General features: G+C 42.5%; 1 protein-coding gene across 5 annotated transcripts in view; it reads right to left on the bottom strand.

Annotated features, from left to right (window-relative positions):
• Positions 1 to 279: 279 nt before the first annotated feature.
• Positions 280 to 17,235, bottom strand: part of TRAPPC9 (trafficking protein particle complex subunit 9) — a 447,139-nt gene continuing 430,183 nt past the window's right edge. For all 5 annotated transcript variants that reach the window (XM_077189358.1, XM_077189354.1, XM_077189371.1 and 2 more), the window contains 2 exons: positions 10,465 to 10,688; positions 280 to 3,331 (listed from right to left, as the gene is read on the bottom strand). In XM_077189358.1, the coding sequence (XP_077045473.1) occupies positions 3,152 to 3,331; positions 10,465 to 10,688 (404 nt within the window). In that variant the 3' untranslated portion in view covers positions 280 to 3,151. The remainder of the gene's footprint in view (positions 3,332 to 10,464; positions 10,689 to 17,235) is intronic.

Consider the following 17,235-nt stretch of genomic DNA (forward strand, 5'->3'; position numbering starts at 1 on the left):
CTTTCTCTTTCTTTAGTGTAGTTTTAGTATATAATTTCTTTTAATTTAATATAATATCACAAAATAATAAATCAGCCTTGTGAGAACTTGGAGTCAAATTCTCATCTCTCACCTCGTCCTGGGGACCTCACAACACCACACTTGAGTGAAGCTGAAATTTCAGCTCTGGAGTCCAACACATTCTTTCAGAGACACAACACAGAATCAAGGGATACACATTATTGTCAGCAAAATCACACAACCCACCCAAGAGCTACAGACTAAAGAGACTGGCAGAGGTGAAATAACAAGCCACAAGTATTTATTCAGGTAAAGTTACATAACTTATGCTTCTCCAGTGCATTCATATATGGGATCAACATCTGCTCTCAGCAATGGCCATTTAAATTAGGAATAATTTATTGCAACCACTGGGTCGTATCAGATTTACAATGAACAGTTCAGCTCGTCATGTTCAAAATAATTGCTGGGTGTTTCAGAGAAAGAAAAAGTTTTGAGTACCAAGAAAGGAAAGCAAATAAGAACTATATCATCCTTCTTTCAAGCAGTACAAGGACTGACCCTAACAGCAACCCCAGTGATTTTAAGCACCTTTCCCTCAACCCCTCTCCAAATTACACTAACACTTAAATATCTTCCTTCTGGACAAAGTTAAAAATGATCCCCAGAAGGAAGAACTTCTTGTATTTCATCTCTTTCACCAAGACAAGTAGAAGTCTGGAAAATTGGGGAAGATATAATAAATGCCAAAATCAACTAAGTGTCCAAGTTGACAAGGGACAGAATCTGCTATATAATGAACAGATACACCTTTAAGGGTCAGCTCACACATAAGAACTTATATTTATGTTCACATATGGCAGATTTATAATGGCATATTGGATTCCTAGAAAATATGCAGCCAGCTTTTGTTACAACAGGACCTGTTCCCATTCCAACAGCTTCAGTGGGCTGTAGATAAGGACCCTTCATAAGTAAAAGGCACAGGATTGTTGCATCCCAGGATAGGCTCCACAGAACAAGACTCTCTATTCTCAGAGAATGCTGTTGAAATATAATTAGAGGACAGTCCCTTAGCTGAGTAAATTAAAGCATCCTGACTACAACAGCATCTACTTTACAATATTTTTATTTCAGTGTGGTCCTTATAAACCCTTAGCTATATTCCTAGAATCTGCAGATGATCTTCTGGGAACACTGAATAAAACCCAATTTGAATTTTATTCCAACAGTGTTGTGCAACATAGTCCAGACACTCATGTCAAAACCAAGCTTTTAGAGAAGATGTACTGAGGGTTTAGTTCCTGCTCTCCTTGGATCTTATTTTTCTGGGTGTTACCTATCCAATGACAGAGGATTCAGCCTCATGGCACAGTCTGGTCAGCCAAGCTCCACCAACTCAGAAAAGCAGGCCCAACTCTGCTGTTGGACCCTCTTTCCAGGGGTTTTGTTACTGGACCTCACTGGCACCTGACAGAGCAGTGAATCATTGCAAATAAATCCTCAGCAGGTCTCAGATTTTCATCAGGTCAGGACTGAAAACTTCCACTTTCAAGGCTGAGTCCAGAGCCCCAGCTCAAGCACAAACATTGATAACATTGCCACAACACAGGATTTTAGAGATAATGCCCTGCATATACTGGAAATGCAGCTACCATGCTACAGCCACAGTTCCCTAGGTTGGGAATATTTTTAGGGTGAACAGTCACTTGCAATGAATGGGGTTTGGAGCACTATGGGAAACACCAATCACACCTAAAAGTACCCCTGGGCTTGGTGCAGAGAGCCAGAACTGAGCAGGAAGGGTCAGGCCATGCATTCAGAGGGGGCCCATGTTTGCATGAATTCTAAAGAAACAAAGAATCTGCAGAGAGGTTGTGCAGGTAGATTTAAATAATGTAGAGTTAACTGGAGTGTCCCTGCCACATCTTGGTGTATCCACCCCCAAGGCATACTACCACCAAATTTAACTATGCATTTAAGAAAAGACTGAGATAGTTTTTAAACATATGGTCCACGAAATAATGTATTAATCATACAGATAAAACATCTCCCTGCTTTACATGGTGTAAAAACATGTCTCACTATACAAAAACATTATTCTGAAAAATAGGCTAAATTATCAGTACATTCAACAACTACTCTCACACTCAGTAATTCCATGGCCTTAACTGCCTAATAATTAAACTTAAAAAACCCCCAAACTTTAAGAAAACAAAAAAAAAAAAAAAGGAAAAAAACTAGACACATTTAAAAAGCAGTATATCAGTATGAAAAATCTGGTGAGTAGAGTTTGCAAAAACTCATGAAAAGTTATATTAATGATCATCTGATTAATTCTGGTGGATCTTTTAGAGTCTGCAAATGTTTCAAGTGACTATGACTGTGTAGAACAGAACTGTGAAAGCCTAAATTCACAGCCAAGCCTTAGGCAGCCCAAAAGTTGGCTTATTTATTCTCTCAAGGACAAAACTCCTTTGCTCTTCCCACCCTCTCTCCTTTCTAGTTCATAGATCTGCCAAACTAAAGGCAGTGACTTTACCAGGAGCAAGTGGCACTGGGCTCAGGGGAGGGAGAGAATAACTGGAGGCTATTCTTACTTTCAGTAGCACACTGAAAAGCACCACTACTGCTATTTACTACCAAAGACACCAAATTCTCAGCAAACAAATGAACAAGAGCAAGCCAGTGAACAAATCTAACAGAGATCTATATCCCAAGGGAACATGCCATGGGTCCAGCATAAACCAAGAGGAATTTCATACAGACACACAAATCTTACTGAAAAAAATGATCAAACAGGATTATTCAAACAGGATTTAAGACCTTCAAACACATGGCAAAATTCAGCCCTCAAGACTCTTTCAAACCACTGATATCAATGAAGTATATTGAAGTACAATGCAAATAGTTTCAAAGGCTTTCTGAAAACAGAGGAAAACTTCAGCATAGTTATAATCTCTCTCTCTCTCCCTCTGAAATTAGCTGAAGCAGCTGTCCAAATGACTGTCAGCCAATTCAGAAAGTGTTCAGCTGTTCCTCCAGAGCAGAGACCATGTCCTGGGGTTGGACAGAAACAAGCTGGGGTCAAGCAGAGGATGTGCCAAGCTCTGCTGTGTGCTGTGGGTGATCAATAGCACCCGGTGCATATTCACAGCTTAGCTGGGGCCACGGGCTCTGTGGCACGGATGTGGACACTGGGAAGGCAGAGCCAGGACAGAGGCAGCTCCCTGCTGCTGTTGTCTTCATGGAATTTGATATTCAGGTAGAAATCGCCCGTGTAGAGGAAGAGAAGTGCTCCAAAGTACACAGAGTCTTTGGCTGGCTTTACCTGGCAAAGAGAATACAAAAATCAGTACAAATAAACCATTAACAAAGCAAATTAATTGCAGTTTGCAATCTATTATCTCCTTCAAAGGGTCTCAGAGTACTCCAGATTCACATCTCAATAATGCTTTCATACAAAAAGGAGTAAACATCTCGTCCCTATTCTAGTAAAAATGTTACTTTAAAAAATTAATCCTGTTATTCACTCATGCAGTAAATCTGTGCCACAGCTCAAAACAGAATGTGAACCTTTAGGAGTACCTGATTACAAAACAGAATTTGTTTAAGGTAGAGATCACCCTAAATGTCTCCTTAGACTGCATTTACCAACATCTCTATTAAAGTTCTAAATCACATCTCTGAATTAATGTTAAATACATGGTTTAAACACCATTTAACAGCTTAGCAATAAGTAAGTTCATTCTCCCTTATTACTGAGACACAATCTGACTGCAAATTCTAATCAGGAACTTGGGTGACTATCATTGAAATAATGAAGTTTAGAAAGAAACTTCCCAGAAACAGTAGCCACCCTGATTTTACTTGTCCAAATTAAATATACAGAGTTCACACTGTTTCTACATTTATGTATCTTCCTTCATTACAAATCCATCTACAATCCATATCTTCACAACAAATAATATATCTCAGTCCATCATTTCAGCAAGACACTTCAGTAATTTCTAACTTTAACACTCCCACCACTGTTCAGCATGTGATAATGTTTGAATTAGTATCTGCTTCCACAAGATGTTAAATCCAGTTTCAGGATGCCTAGAACTGAGCTACAGCAAATGCAAAACACCAAATCAACACAGAGCCATTCCACTGGATGGGATTTTTCCAAAAATTGTGAAAAGGCAGCTTCATCCCAGCAGAAGAGTCCCAAAAAAGGCTGATGCTCTGAGAGAGGTGATCAGGGCTGTTCCCCACTACAAAAAATGTCATTATATGGTAAACTGGGACATGAACAATGGGTTGTGAACGGGGCAAGTGCTCATGGACACCCTTTGCTGAAGGACAATTTGCCACTGCTTGGGAAGACCAGAGCAGGGATGATGGGAAGGTCATGGAGGGAAAGAGGGGTAAGGCAAATGATCAACAGAAGATTTCAAGGGTGCAGGAAACTCAAGAATATTCCAGAGAGCTCCCAGCCACCTTCCATGAGGCAGATTCTCTGTAGCTTTCAGAAGTGAAGGGAATGAGCTGTTTCCATTTTCTCCTGTCCTAGCTTTTTTTTGGACTTTCACTGCTGGGTTCTTTAGCCAGGAGACATCATCCCATATAGTCCCCTGGGCTATCAGTCTGCTTTGTTGGACCTCCCTAAACTGGAAGAAGTCCAGAGAGGGGCCACAAGGTACTGGAGCAGCTTTTCTATGAAGTCAGGCTGAGAAAGTTGGGGTTGTTCAGCCTGGAGAAGAGAAGGTTGAGTGGAGACCTCACAGCACCTTCCAGTATTTGAGGGAGCTACAGAGAAGCTGGAAAAGGCTCTCCATCAGGATCTGTAGTGATAGGACAAAGAGTAAGGGGATCAAATTTAAAGAGGGGAAAATTAGGATATAAATAGATAGATAGATAGATAGATAGACAGACAGACAGACAGATATAGATATAGATATAGATATAGATATAGATATAGATATAGATATAGATATAGATATAGATACAGATATAGATATAGATAGATGTAGATATTACTGTGAGGGTGGTGAGGCCCTGGCACAGGCTGCCCAAGGAATCTATGGATGCCCCATCCCTGGAAGTGTTCAAGGCTAGGCTGGGTGGGGCTTGGAGCAACCTGGGATAGGGGAAGATGTCCCTGCTGGAATGAGATGAGCTTTAAGTTCCCTTCCAACCCAAACCATTCTGTGCTTCTATGACTCTAAAATGCAGCTCCTGCACAAGGGGCTCTCTGTTCACATCCTCAGAGCTGCAGAGCCCAGGCTCCCTTTGGTTTTGGTGCTGGGCACTTCTGCTGACCTACAGCAAACTTGTATCATCATCGTGTCATCCACATGAGGGATCAGAGCAGCCACAGCTGTTGCCCTGACCCTGTCCTTGGCATCTCCCCTCCTGGCTGGGTAACAGCTCCTGCCCTCTGGCACCGCGTCTGGACACGCAGAACAACATCCAAACATGTCCCCTCGTGCTCCCCTGCCCTTCTCCCAGGGCTGCCTGCCTGATTTCTGCCTCACTGGAGCTGGTGTGGACTTTCCTGCAGAGGAGGGCAGAGGCAGGCACTAATGCCAGCAGTGGGTGCAGGCAAACAGCAAACGAAGCCTCCTCACACCCTGAGCTGTTCCAAGCTCCTGGTCCATTCCTCCTAATCTGGCTGCACCATGAAGGAATGTCTGTGGCAGCACAGCTCAGAGCCCTTGGCAAGCAGGAAGGTGGCTCCAGGCTCATCAGCATCAACACCAGACATCACATTCATGGTTTGGGCTCTACCCACGTCTGTGTGACACCACCTCTGTATCAACACTTTGGAGAAGAAACAGGGAAGCAAAATGAGCTTGAAACCTTTGCCTTGCTCAGGTGCAGGTGGCTCTGCAGAAGCTACAAGATGTTTCCTTCAAAACAGGAACCAAAATTGGAATGTAAGGCTGAGTCTCCAGTGGGGCTGCCTACAAAGATTCCCAAAAGATCAGACATCCAGCTGCAGCAGTCAGGTCAGCAGAGGGTCACATCCAGCCCAGCTGCTACACCAGGCACAGGACTAAATTTGAGGTTAAACCTACATTTAGGAGTAAAAGGTATCCAAGGTCCTACTACATAAGGAGGATACCTAGTCAGTGAGACAGTGGAGCAGACACAGAATGGTATCCCTAGGCAGCCTGCAGAGCCAGAGCTGAGTTGCCTAAACACAGGTAAGGGGATGGCCTAAGGCATTGAGGACTGGGAAGGTGCCCAGGATGTCTTACAGGATTTCTGGCAGCATCTGGTGGCTGGTAGGAAACCCACAGCACCTGTATGATGGCAAACATCTACTTTTAGGTAACTGAATCTCAGCCCTGTGTTAATGAGCCAGGTTCTAGCTGCTGCAAGACCACATCTCCATGGCCTCCTGGGAGCTTAGTGGGGCAGCACCCCTGGTAACCTCCTCATTCAGGTGTCTCAGTCTGGATCTGAATCCACTCAAGTGTCTGAAAAGTGGATATCCACATCTAAGCCAGCTGTTCAACACAAGGGTTCACCTGATCAAATGCAGCATGAGGGGAAATGTTCCCTACACTGCATTAGTCTGATGACTTGCTCAGCCACTCAGAGTGGCCTGTTCAGGTGGTCACCTCCATGGCTGGCAGGACACAGCACCCCACAGCCTGCAGTGCCTGACCCAGCTCAGCCATGAGGAGCACGGCTCCTGCCTGAGCCAGACCGAATTCGTGTTGTCCTCCAGCCCAGCAGCACACAGCTCTGGTGTGCCATGCCCAGACCTGTGCCTGTGTGTCTGCTGAATCATTCATCAGGATGCTGACATTCCTGAGCCAGGGCAGAGTTAAAATAGGTTTTATTGAAATTCCACCATTCATGGAAACAAAGATGAGCAGCTTGTACCTCAGAAAATAACGATCGAAAGAAAATCAAGGGAAAAAAGTCCACATTAGTCCTTTGTTCCACCAAGATAGAAGAAAAATTAAGTTTCTAGCTGCATCCTAATCCTTCCCTGATTTAGGCTACCATGTGGGACTGTGATTGCTTAGAACTAATTACTACTTATTTATACTGCTGTAGTACTTAGGGAGCTCAGTTGGAGATTAGGGCTGGTGCCAGCTACTGCTTGCTGCCCCAAAGAGTTTACAGTGTGAATAAAACAGTGCCAAGAAAAATAATTTGTTCCAGATGGGCCACAGAGGACCTGCCAGAAGTGAGCAAATGTTCACCATGGCTTCTGAGCTGATTCAAAATGACCATCTACTAATGAATTTCTCCTCATCTCCCACTACCAATCGCTTGAGCTTGTGTGTGATAACACACACAGGAAAAAATCCTGCTTGAAGATAAGTGATGGCACAAGCAGGGACAACAAGAGAGGATGAATTGTTGAGAGTTACAGGGTTCTCCGCAGAAGGCAATATTTTTGGTTTCAATTTGGCAAAAAAACAACTCTGTCTGATCAACTAATTATTCAAGAAAAATCAGAGGTAAGAACTAAGAAAATTTAATAACAAAGCAAAAGATAAACTTTATGTTGTGAAGCAACATAAAAAAATAAATCCACTGTATTTTAATGGGTAAGTTCCACCATGTTAACTCGTGTTTCAAAATCACCCACTGAATAAAAAAAGTTAAATATTTAAGTCATAATGGAGAAAGTCACTTTTTCTGTCAAATACAGAGAAAAATAAGGTTAGCCAAATTAGAAGTTTTCCTTAAAAATGCAGACTTTACTTAATTTAAAATGCATGGAAATAACTCAATATCCTTCAAAAATTTTCCAGAAAAGACTTTGCTTTTTGAAGTATCATATCCAGCAGAGACTTTGTGACACAAACCCAGGCTGCTGCATCGAACTGAGGTAAAAGCACAAAGAGGTGAATAAGCATCACTACATTACTTCCAAGATAAATCTTCTAACTTTGACTTCAAGCCACAAAAAAGGGAAATACAAAATTGTGCGACTTTTACCCTTTCAACAATTTATATTCACACTGCAAAGCAGCACGTGCATCCTGAAAATTCCCATATATGTCCCTTGTCTTCCAGGTAGCAGCAGAAACTGCTTTGAGACTTTTTAGTCTGGAATCAAAAATAACAGTGAATTTTGAGCATGAGACTTAACATTTAGGAAGGCAGAGGGATCTGTTGGGGTTTTTTTTTGTACCAATAATGAAGTTTCTGCATGACAGCAGAGTGAATTTTCAGGGTGTGAGGAGTATCTGCCCTTGCTGCAATACCTGATGCTCCCACTCCTTCTTGACCACGCACCAGTGATACACCAAACCAGACTTGATTCTCCATCCTTCCTCCCACCCAGCTCAGCCCTGCAATAAATCATGTCAGCATCCCTGGGCCAGTGTCAGTGTGAAGTCAGCCCAATTAACCTAAACTGCTGACCAATGTGGTTTTTGCTAAACTGGACAACTTTGCACAAAAACAAGTTCTCACAGCATCTGTCCTGATGGGCCTGCAGGGGGAGAGGGGAGCATCTTTCACAAGCAGCTGGGAAAGGGCAGCACCTCAAGCCACTTCCACTAAACAAGAAAAATAGCCAAGTGCCCATGACCTCAGGTTAAAAAAATGATGGGGACATTTTTAATAGCTTCCATACAGCAGCACTGAGTTGAAAACCAGCAGGGAATCTGGTCCACTATCTCAACTTTTGTTTATAAAAAAGAGAAACTCTCTTTGTCTTTCATCTCACCCAGCTATGAGCTTCTTTGGTTTTTTTAACCAGCTCCTGTCTGGCTTTTGGCCAAATTCAGAGCAAAAGCACAATTCTGAGCATGGTGGTTCTTCCCCAAAGCATCAAATGCACAAACCAGGACTTCTCATCCCCCCCAAACAGGTGGAACTTTCTGAAATTTATTCTAAATTAGTCATTATGAGGGGAGAAATGGCCTCTGGCAGACATAAAGGATTTTCTTCCACAATCAAGGCTCTACACCCCAAAGAAGGTGACCAAGCACTTTCCCTTGGAGCCTGTGTGGCGTCAACACCACACACAGTGAAATGTAACACTTCTTGTCTAAGAGTCGACATTTTGTTCATTTCACCTTTTTGTATGGAAAGGAGGACAAGCAGCAGAAAACAATTCTATTTTTAACTTCTTGGGGATTGTGTTTACAGGAGAAATGTCAAACTCCTGAGCAATGGGGCAAAGGCAGGGACCAGAACGTATGAGAAGGCTGCCTGGGCAGGCACCAGAGACGTGACCTCCTGACTTTTTGCCCCGTAGGAGACTCAATCAGAAGGTAAGAATACATCACACTGACATCTCCCTTTTCCCTCATTAGCCTGGAGGGTCAGGCCCTTTGGCAGCTGGGCATTCAAACACCACCACTCTGATTAAAAACTCCACATTGTCAGAACCAGAGTCAAAGAAAGCCATCCCTGGATGATTTCTGTTGGCATATTTAAATTATTCAGCTACAAGAATGCAGTTAGCCCCCATTAAAAATCGAGCTGATGGTATATTTCATGCTCATTAGCTTTTAGAAATATTTTCTTCTGTGATGCATAATTGAAAAATATGCATGGTGACTATCTCTGTGATTAACCTTTCATTTCTTTCTAACTAAAGTTCACTTATATATTTAATTTTGACAGGTACATTTTATTACCAATCTGAAGAGCTGACCTAAACAAAGGTCCTAAGCACAATCCCAAACACTCACGCCATTCTTCATGTTTATTTCATGAGTTATCAGAAATGCTGCTCATTCCATTCTGCAGCATTGCCTGCAAATTTTCATTCCAGGTATTTTGTTGTTGTATTTTTGGGGGGGAAGGATGAGGGAGAGAGTAGTGTTATCTGTATTTTTCTCGCCTTAGAAGCAAAAAGCTCCTAGACTTGAATTTTCTAGAGAAATTGAGAGAAAAATCATAATCTCAATTGTTTTAAAAAGGGGCTCTTTTTTCTTTTTTTTTTTGCCTCATTTTATGCATTTCTTTATGGTTTTATAACAGTATGCTAAGCATCCAGGAAATGAACCAGCTCATCAGATTGGCCATTAATGCTTAGCATTTTCTTTTTGCAGTCTGTTGTGTTTCCTCAGGACCTGACTAGAACTGATTTGCTGAGTTCCTTGGCTCAGCCTGGGGAATGTTTCTTATGGACTGAAGAAAAAAAAAAGTTATTTAAAATCTATTACTGCAGGCTGTGCTGGGAGACTCAGGGGACTGGCAATATGGTATTGAACATTCAATCTAGGGTTACCCATTCACATTCAGCCAGATCTGGAGTGACCAGAAATTGCTGCCTCTGATAATTTCCTAGTGGTTTACATGGTAAGAAATTGCAGTCTTAAACCATTTCAGAGACTATTCCAGATGCATGCAGCAGCACTGTTAGCAATAGCTGCCATAATCGTGGGTATTTCCAAATATTAATCTGCTTTAAAATGCACAGTAGAGCAATGAAGCCCCTTTCAAATGCACATCACTGAAAATGCTGATACTTGTGACCAAAGAACTCACGGCGTCGATGTGGAAGGTGTTGGAGCCCACGAAGGTGATGGCATCCTGCAGCTCATAGTTGTGCACCCCATTCTGGTAATCCTGGTAGGGCATCATGGTCAGAGCAAAGGGCCCCACGCTGTGCTTGCTCCAGTTGGTCAACTTCACCTGCAGGGGGACAGGGTCCCCCACCTGGCAGGTCACCACGACGTCGCAGTCACAGACCTTGCCATCAACCAGGATGTCTGCAAGGCAAGGAAACGAGTCCTCATTAGGCTGGACACCTGCTTCAGAAACTGTATTAATGTTGGCAGGAGGCTCAACATGAAAAAAGTAACCTCAATGAAGCCAGCAGTGTGGGACAGTTAATTCTGGGGGAGAAAACCCAGCGCTGTGCTGTTGTACAGGGCACCTGCTTGAGAAAAACCAGCTCATGAGGGGCTGATATCTGTCCAAAGATGCTGAAAGAGCTATGAAAAAACCCCAATTATGATATATACACAGGCACCAGAAGATATTTTTTTAACCTCCTCCCTTGAAGGCCAAAGCCACAGACCATTTCTCATGGTTCTGCAAATCAACAGCACAAGGTGAAGGGAAATACAAACAGGAACCATCAATACAAACAACAGCTAGAGAGATCCAGGGCTGGAGGCTCATGTTCATGTGTTACAGCCAGAATAAATCCTTCTGTGTGGAGGTGAGCTTTTGGAGCAGGACAGACATTGGCAGAATTTGCAATGTAATACATAAATTAAAATACTGATTATAAGGAAAAGAGGGATTTTAAAATTATACTGAAGTACTACAAGCTTGTTCACTCTTTGCACTTTAAATCACTCTGGGATTTCTATTTTTAATTTTCTACTTTTCTTTCCCTTACTGGGACAGCAGAAAATATAAAGCCTCTAAATTGGTTACTGCTGGGACAATGACAGCCAGAGTAATGTGTCCATTAACCTTGCCCATTTGCTTATACAGAACCAAAATGTTTCATTACCAACACACTATGAAATTGCCAGTCCAATTCCCTGCTCTGAAAGGGTTCCCAGTTGTGCAGTATTACTGTATTTTTCAGATGAGGGTTATCTCCAATGCACTATTAATACAGGAACATTTCTATTTCACTATGGGTTCATGTTCAGAGATAAGAGAAAGCCCTGGGCACATGTAAGAAAGCATTCTTTGTGTGAATACCTATCCCCACAATCTCATATGCCCATGAGGCATTTCCATCACTCCTGCTCCTCCTTGGATGCTTGCCTTTTGACATACATCATACTATTCCTCTGCATTGGATTTACATTAGTAATATCCCCTCTTCAAGGAAAGACACTATTTTTATGCTTCAGGAGTTTTCACAGAAAAAAAAAAATACGCCAAAATTATTTTTTTAACTTAGTTTTGTTTTGTTGCCTTGGACAAAAAGTGCAAAATGATGCATGCTCTTGTGATGCCCTTTAGCCTTGCAAACTGAACAAGCCTCAACACAGGCACTGGATAAAAAACAAACTAAAATTACTGCCAAAAAAGAAAAAAGTTCAGAAAGGAACATTTATTCCAGAGGTCAGGCCAGCAAAGCTAAGATAGCCAGATGAAAACCTCTCCTCGACCAGAGCTGCCCAAATGCAGCAGTATCAGATACAAGAGGTTTGGCAGAAAGAGCACAAAAAAAACCCTTCAGTGTTCAAGCTGAAGCTATCGAAAACCAGTGTTGGTGTCCCAGTTGGAACAGCCCCTGTTCCAAAATTTCCTTTCTCTCTTTTTTTTTTTTTTTTGACAATAAGAACACTGTTGAGGAGTCCTGGAGTGCTGTGTCCAGATCTGTCTCCTCATTACAAGAGAGACAGGGACACACTGGAGAGATTCCAATGCAGGGTGATGAGGAGGATTAAGGGACTGGAGCATCCCTCCCATGAGGACAGGATGTGAGCATGGGCACTGCTCAGGCTGGGGAAGGCTCCAGGGAATCTCAGCAGTGCAGATGAACACCTGGAGGGAGGTGAGAGGACAGAGCCAGGCACTTTCACTCAGTGCTGCCCAGTGGCAGGATCAGTGTGCACACACTGAAACACTGGAGCTTCCCTCTGACCACCAGGAAATCATTTCTTTCCTGTGAAGGTGGCCCAGCACTGGCACAGATTGCCCAGGGAGGCTGTGGAGTCTCCATCCCTGGAGATTCTCAAAACCCATCTGCACATGGTCCATGGCAAGTGGCTTTAGGTGGCCCTGCTTGAACAGGGATGGGACCACAGTGATTTCCAGAGGTCCCTGCCCATCTCTGTGATTCTCTGAAAGGAAGTGATAATCACCACTGCATTTAGGGAAGGGATAGAAAACCTTTATGGCATTGGATTTCTCCTGCAGCAGCACACTCTAATGCCATGGCTGTCCTGCCCAACATGATCAATCTGCTTCTCGCAGTTTTGCCCTAAGATCATGGTGGTGAAGTAGTGGTTATAATGGTATCCCATTATCAGGGATTAACTGACTTGGGTTTCCCAAAATCTCAGGTTTCTGTGGTTGGGATGACCCTGAGGTGTCAGAAAGTCTCTTTTTCCCAGCCCCACGACCGAAGAAGTCATCGAGATTCCTCAGTTCTGCTTTTCAAGGTTGTTTATTTTTTCTTATCTATTACATTCTTTCTCTGACCTGCTGGGATCTGTCCTGCAGGTCAGGTTGTGGCACAGCACTTGCCCTTCAGGTGGTGTTATGTTATTTTTTATACTAAGAACTATGTGTACTTTATTTACAACAATTTTCCAATACCTATCACCTATGTTAGACAGTCTGTCTCCATTCTAAACCAATCAAAAAGTGCCACCATCACAGCAGAAGATGAAGGACAAGAAGAAGGACAGGACATGTCCAGATTCCTCCATTTTACTTCTTGAACCCCCATTCTAAATCCCCAAAATTCTGCTTTTTCACCCTGTGATAGTTAATTTTAACTATCATTCTACTCAAACTCTTGTGGCTTGTGAATCTTTGAGCCTCTTGCCAGGGTCTCAAATCATCCAGAGCAGCCAGAGCAATGTCCTGGGCTCCGACACCAAAACACAAAGAATGTGTTTTTGTGGATAACCTTGATGCTTCCCCATGTCCTGGCACAGAGCTGAAGTCCAGTTGCTTCCTTCAAAAGCAGTGCATTTATATCAATTCATTACTTTACATCAGTTCATGTTTCCAAGCTTCTCCCTGCAAGGTGACTCCTTTCATTAACTAAAAAAAAAACCCAAAAACAACAACCCACTTGTTTTCTGCTTCCTGCACCCAGTGGGTTTTACTGCTGTACAAAGGGTTAGATCCCCAGACCAGCACAAACCTTTGGAAATACTCCCTAAGCTTAGTGGATGAATCTATATTTTCAAGCTGCTCATCAATTGCCTCTTAGCTTCAATGGTCTGCTGTAGGAATTGTAAATGAACCCTTTGCCCTCTATCTCTACCTTTGTATCTAATAATAGCTCAGAGCATTTCTTTCTAATATCTTCATGAGAAAATAGAAAATCCAAACACAAGGGAAGCATTTAAGTCTGGCTCAACCAGATTATTTTTTTTCCTCATTCCTAAAAAAATAAAATAAAAAATTTCCATTCTTTTAGATTGATTTAAAAGTGTGTGTGTGTGCACACGTGTTTGTGTACATATTGAGAGATAATTTCCTTCCTTCCCAGAACACACTCCCCTCCTGCAGTACCAGAGCCAAGGATCTCAATGAGATGTCAGATGAGAGAGCACACATGGCTGGCGTGCAAAATACTATGGAAAGGAGTGTTTAAAAACAGCCCCCTTTCATCAGGGAGAACAGCTTGGTTTGACAGACAGCTGCACTCCCTTCCTGACACAGAAAACATCTCATGGACCAGACGGATTTGCTTTAATATTTTCATCCATGAGCAGAGGAAAAGCCATGTGCACAGGGTCCCGTTTCTGCAGATTCAGCTCCCTCTCACAGATGGCATATAAAAGCTGAGACTGCTCACACCACTGCTGTGAGAGTGAATCATTACTGGCTTCAGAGTACAGGAGCTCTGAATCAGAAGATGCAGTCACTAGCACAGAAATCAGTCGTGGCTGTATCTCCATCCTACGAAGATTCAGATATGAGAGAAACAGCGCTTGAGAAAATTAGAAGGACCAAGTTGAGTTCCAACTGCATTTATAAATTGTATTTTAAAAGTGGCAGCATAAAACCTGGATGACAGAAGGGGGAGAAGCATAAAGACCTAGCAATCTCCCAAACTCCTTTAATTAAAAGTTAAATCATTTTTGAAGTAATGCAATAAACCAACAGAATGCTGTCCTCCCCACCCCTTTTCCTCCTCATTTACCTACAATGCCCACTTGTGTTGGCATCCTTGGGTGTCAAAATTACCCTGCAGTGCCTGACAGCCATGAAAAAAGGACAGGCATTGTCTCTGCCACACATTAATGAACAGGCACAGGGCCATTCTCTTTTCCCTCCAGGACCTTCCCTAAGTGATTCTTGTATCAAGGGAGAAAATGTTATCCAAAACATTTTAGAAGGTGGAGGATGAGGCTGCTACAACCACTGAGAAGGGTGATTAGGAAGCCTTGCTTTTTCATTGGCAGCCTTTGCCAAGCCTTTTAGGATCTCAATGAATTAATCTTTAAGATGGAAAAGCTGCTTCATGGCCCAGCTGATGGGTGATGCTTATTGCCACCACAGGAAGTCTGTGAGAGACCATTATGTAAAACTAATACATCAGTATTCTCATAATGTCTTTCTTTCAGGACTTCATAACTCTCAAGAAAAGAGAATGAATGTTACTATCAGAAAGACAATGACTATTCCACAAGAAAAATATCATTTACCATCACCTGCCAGGTGCACTTGTGTCTACATCACCCAAAGGAGCTGCTTGGAACTGAACACCGAACATTAATAACATTTTTTGTTATTTACTCTGCTCATATTAACACACAGTAAGTTGTTCTTGCCACTTCGTCAAGCTCCCATGCAAGAACTCATTGGTCCCCCTGTTTATCAAGAGTCCTGAGTCATGGTTAATTGCATTTTCACACCCAAGTCCCTCTTTGCTGCTGTCCAAGTTTAATTTTGGAAAGCCACATACAAATACATTTAATCCCAGTGGAAATGCATATTCCAGCAATGTTTTCTCTTCTCACTCATTTTTGAGCTGGTTTAAAACAAAACAGGCTGCAGAGAAAGGCAGGGTGGTTTTGCTGATCTTTACAGGGGAGGGATGGAGAAATTTCCATTGGATATTTCCCTTTAAACTGGATGCTGAGTCCCCAGCTGATGCACTTGCATTGGCCTCTGCCATTCTCTGCAGCTCTGAGGACTCTGAGCAAACACCTCACAGAGGAATGGCTTTGCACAAACAAGTTGGCCAATAAATCTCAAGGCATGAGATGCCCAGATGAGTAAATACTGCTCACATAAAAGAAAAACCAGAAAATCAAAAAAAATCGTCTTGCCTAGCTTTGCTGTTATAGTTAGAGTACTCTGTCAATCAACCATTGCAATTGTTAATTAAAAAATTCTAATTTAACTCATCTTGGTCTGTGGACCAGGAGAGCCATGGCCTGGGGAGGGGAGAGGAGCAGCAGCATCACTGGCATTTCTGGATAATGTCCATCAGGTACTTTGATGGAGGAAAGCCAAAGACCCAGAGCCCATGCTAGAGCTGCTGCAATGAAGATCTCATGGAATGATTCAGTTTTGCTGTGCTCAAAAAATCTAAAATGCTGATTTAAATGTTTGCCCAGGCCAGCTTTCCTTCTAATTGTCTTAAAAGAACACAGAAAAGGCCAGCCATGATGTCTGGAACAACTTTCTATATTTCTTTTTTTTTCCTTAACTTTTTTGCAAGAGTATTTGTTCAGGACTTTGCAAGAAGCTTAACACTGAAAAGGGAATTCTTTTTGACACCATTTATTCAGAAATAGGTTTAATCAATTCTCTCAATTTCTGACCTTACATTTTATGCAGCTGCAAGAAAAGATCAGAAAGGAGGAAAAAATCTGTACTACAGGCAAACTCTCTGTTCAGAGCAGTCTCCACACAAGCAAGTTTCCCATCCCTCCCCTCATGCTCTGTGTCAAGTCAGCAACAGATTTATCAGCCTGGTTTTTGGGGCAGCTCAGAGGAGCAGGTGACATGTGGCATTCTTTTGAGACAACAGGACCCCTGGATTTTCCTCTTTTCCTCTAAAGTATGAACCTAAACACTGTTTCTGTTTTCCCTCTTTGCACTTGTTCTCCCTAGAGTGGAGCAGTTTCCTTTCATTTTCCAAACCATTCCTGCAAATTATTTGCACAGAGAGGCAGATTTGGTTACATTCATTTGTGCATGATGAGGTCCTGCAGCCCTTTCAGAGCTGAATACATCCATACAAAAGATATTTCTATGAATATAGAAACTGTGCTCCCTGTCACTTTCATCAGGAAAATGCTGAATGATTATTTAATAACACAAGACCCTCTTAGATACTTGCATTAAACCTTCTGTCTATGATTTGGACCTGCTCCCTGCACCAAACCTGAACATCTTAATTTGGAATAACATCCTCATATTCATTCATTGCTATACTGACACAACAGTGAGGCAAACCCAGCCCCTGCTGAACTTCCCTGCAGTCAGCAGTACCAGAGCACAGAGGTATACAGATGTTTGTGTTGTAACAGCTTCAGACTACACAGATATCTCACCTTGTCAACCACTGCTAGTCCTGTCCTAAAAACTGCCCTCATACTCAGCTTTTGCTTCTCCAAACCCCCTGTGGGCCTAAAGAGTTCAGCTCCT

Source organism: Agelaius phoeniceus, chromosome 1 (assembly GCF_051311805.1).
Source record: "Agelaius phoeniceus isolate bAgePho1 chromosome 1, bAgePho1.hap1, whole genome shotgun sequence".
Taxonomy (NCBI): domain Eukaryota; kingdom Metazoa; phylum Chordata; class Aves; order Passeriformes; family Icteridae; genus Agelaius; species Agelaius phoeniceus.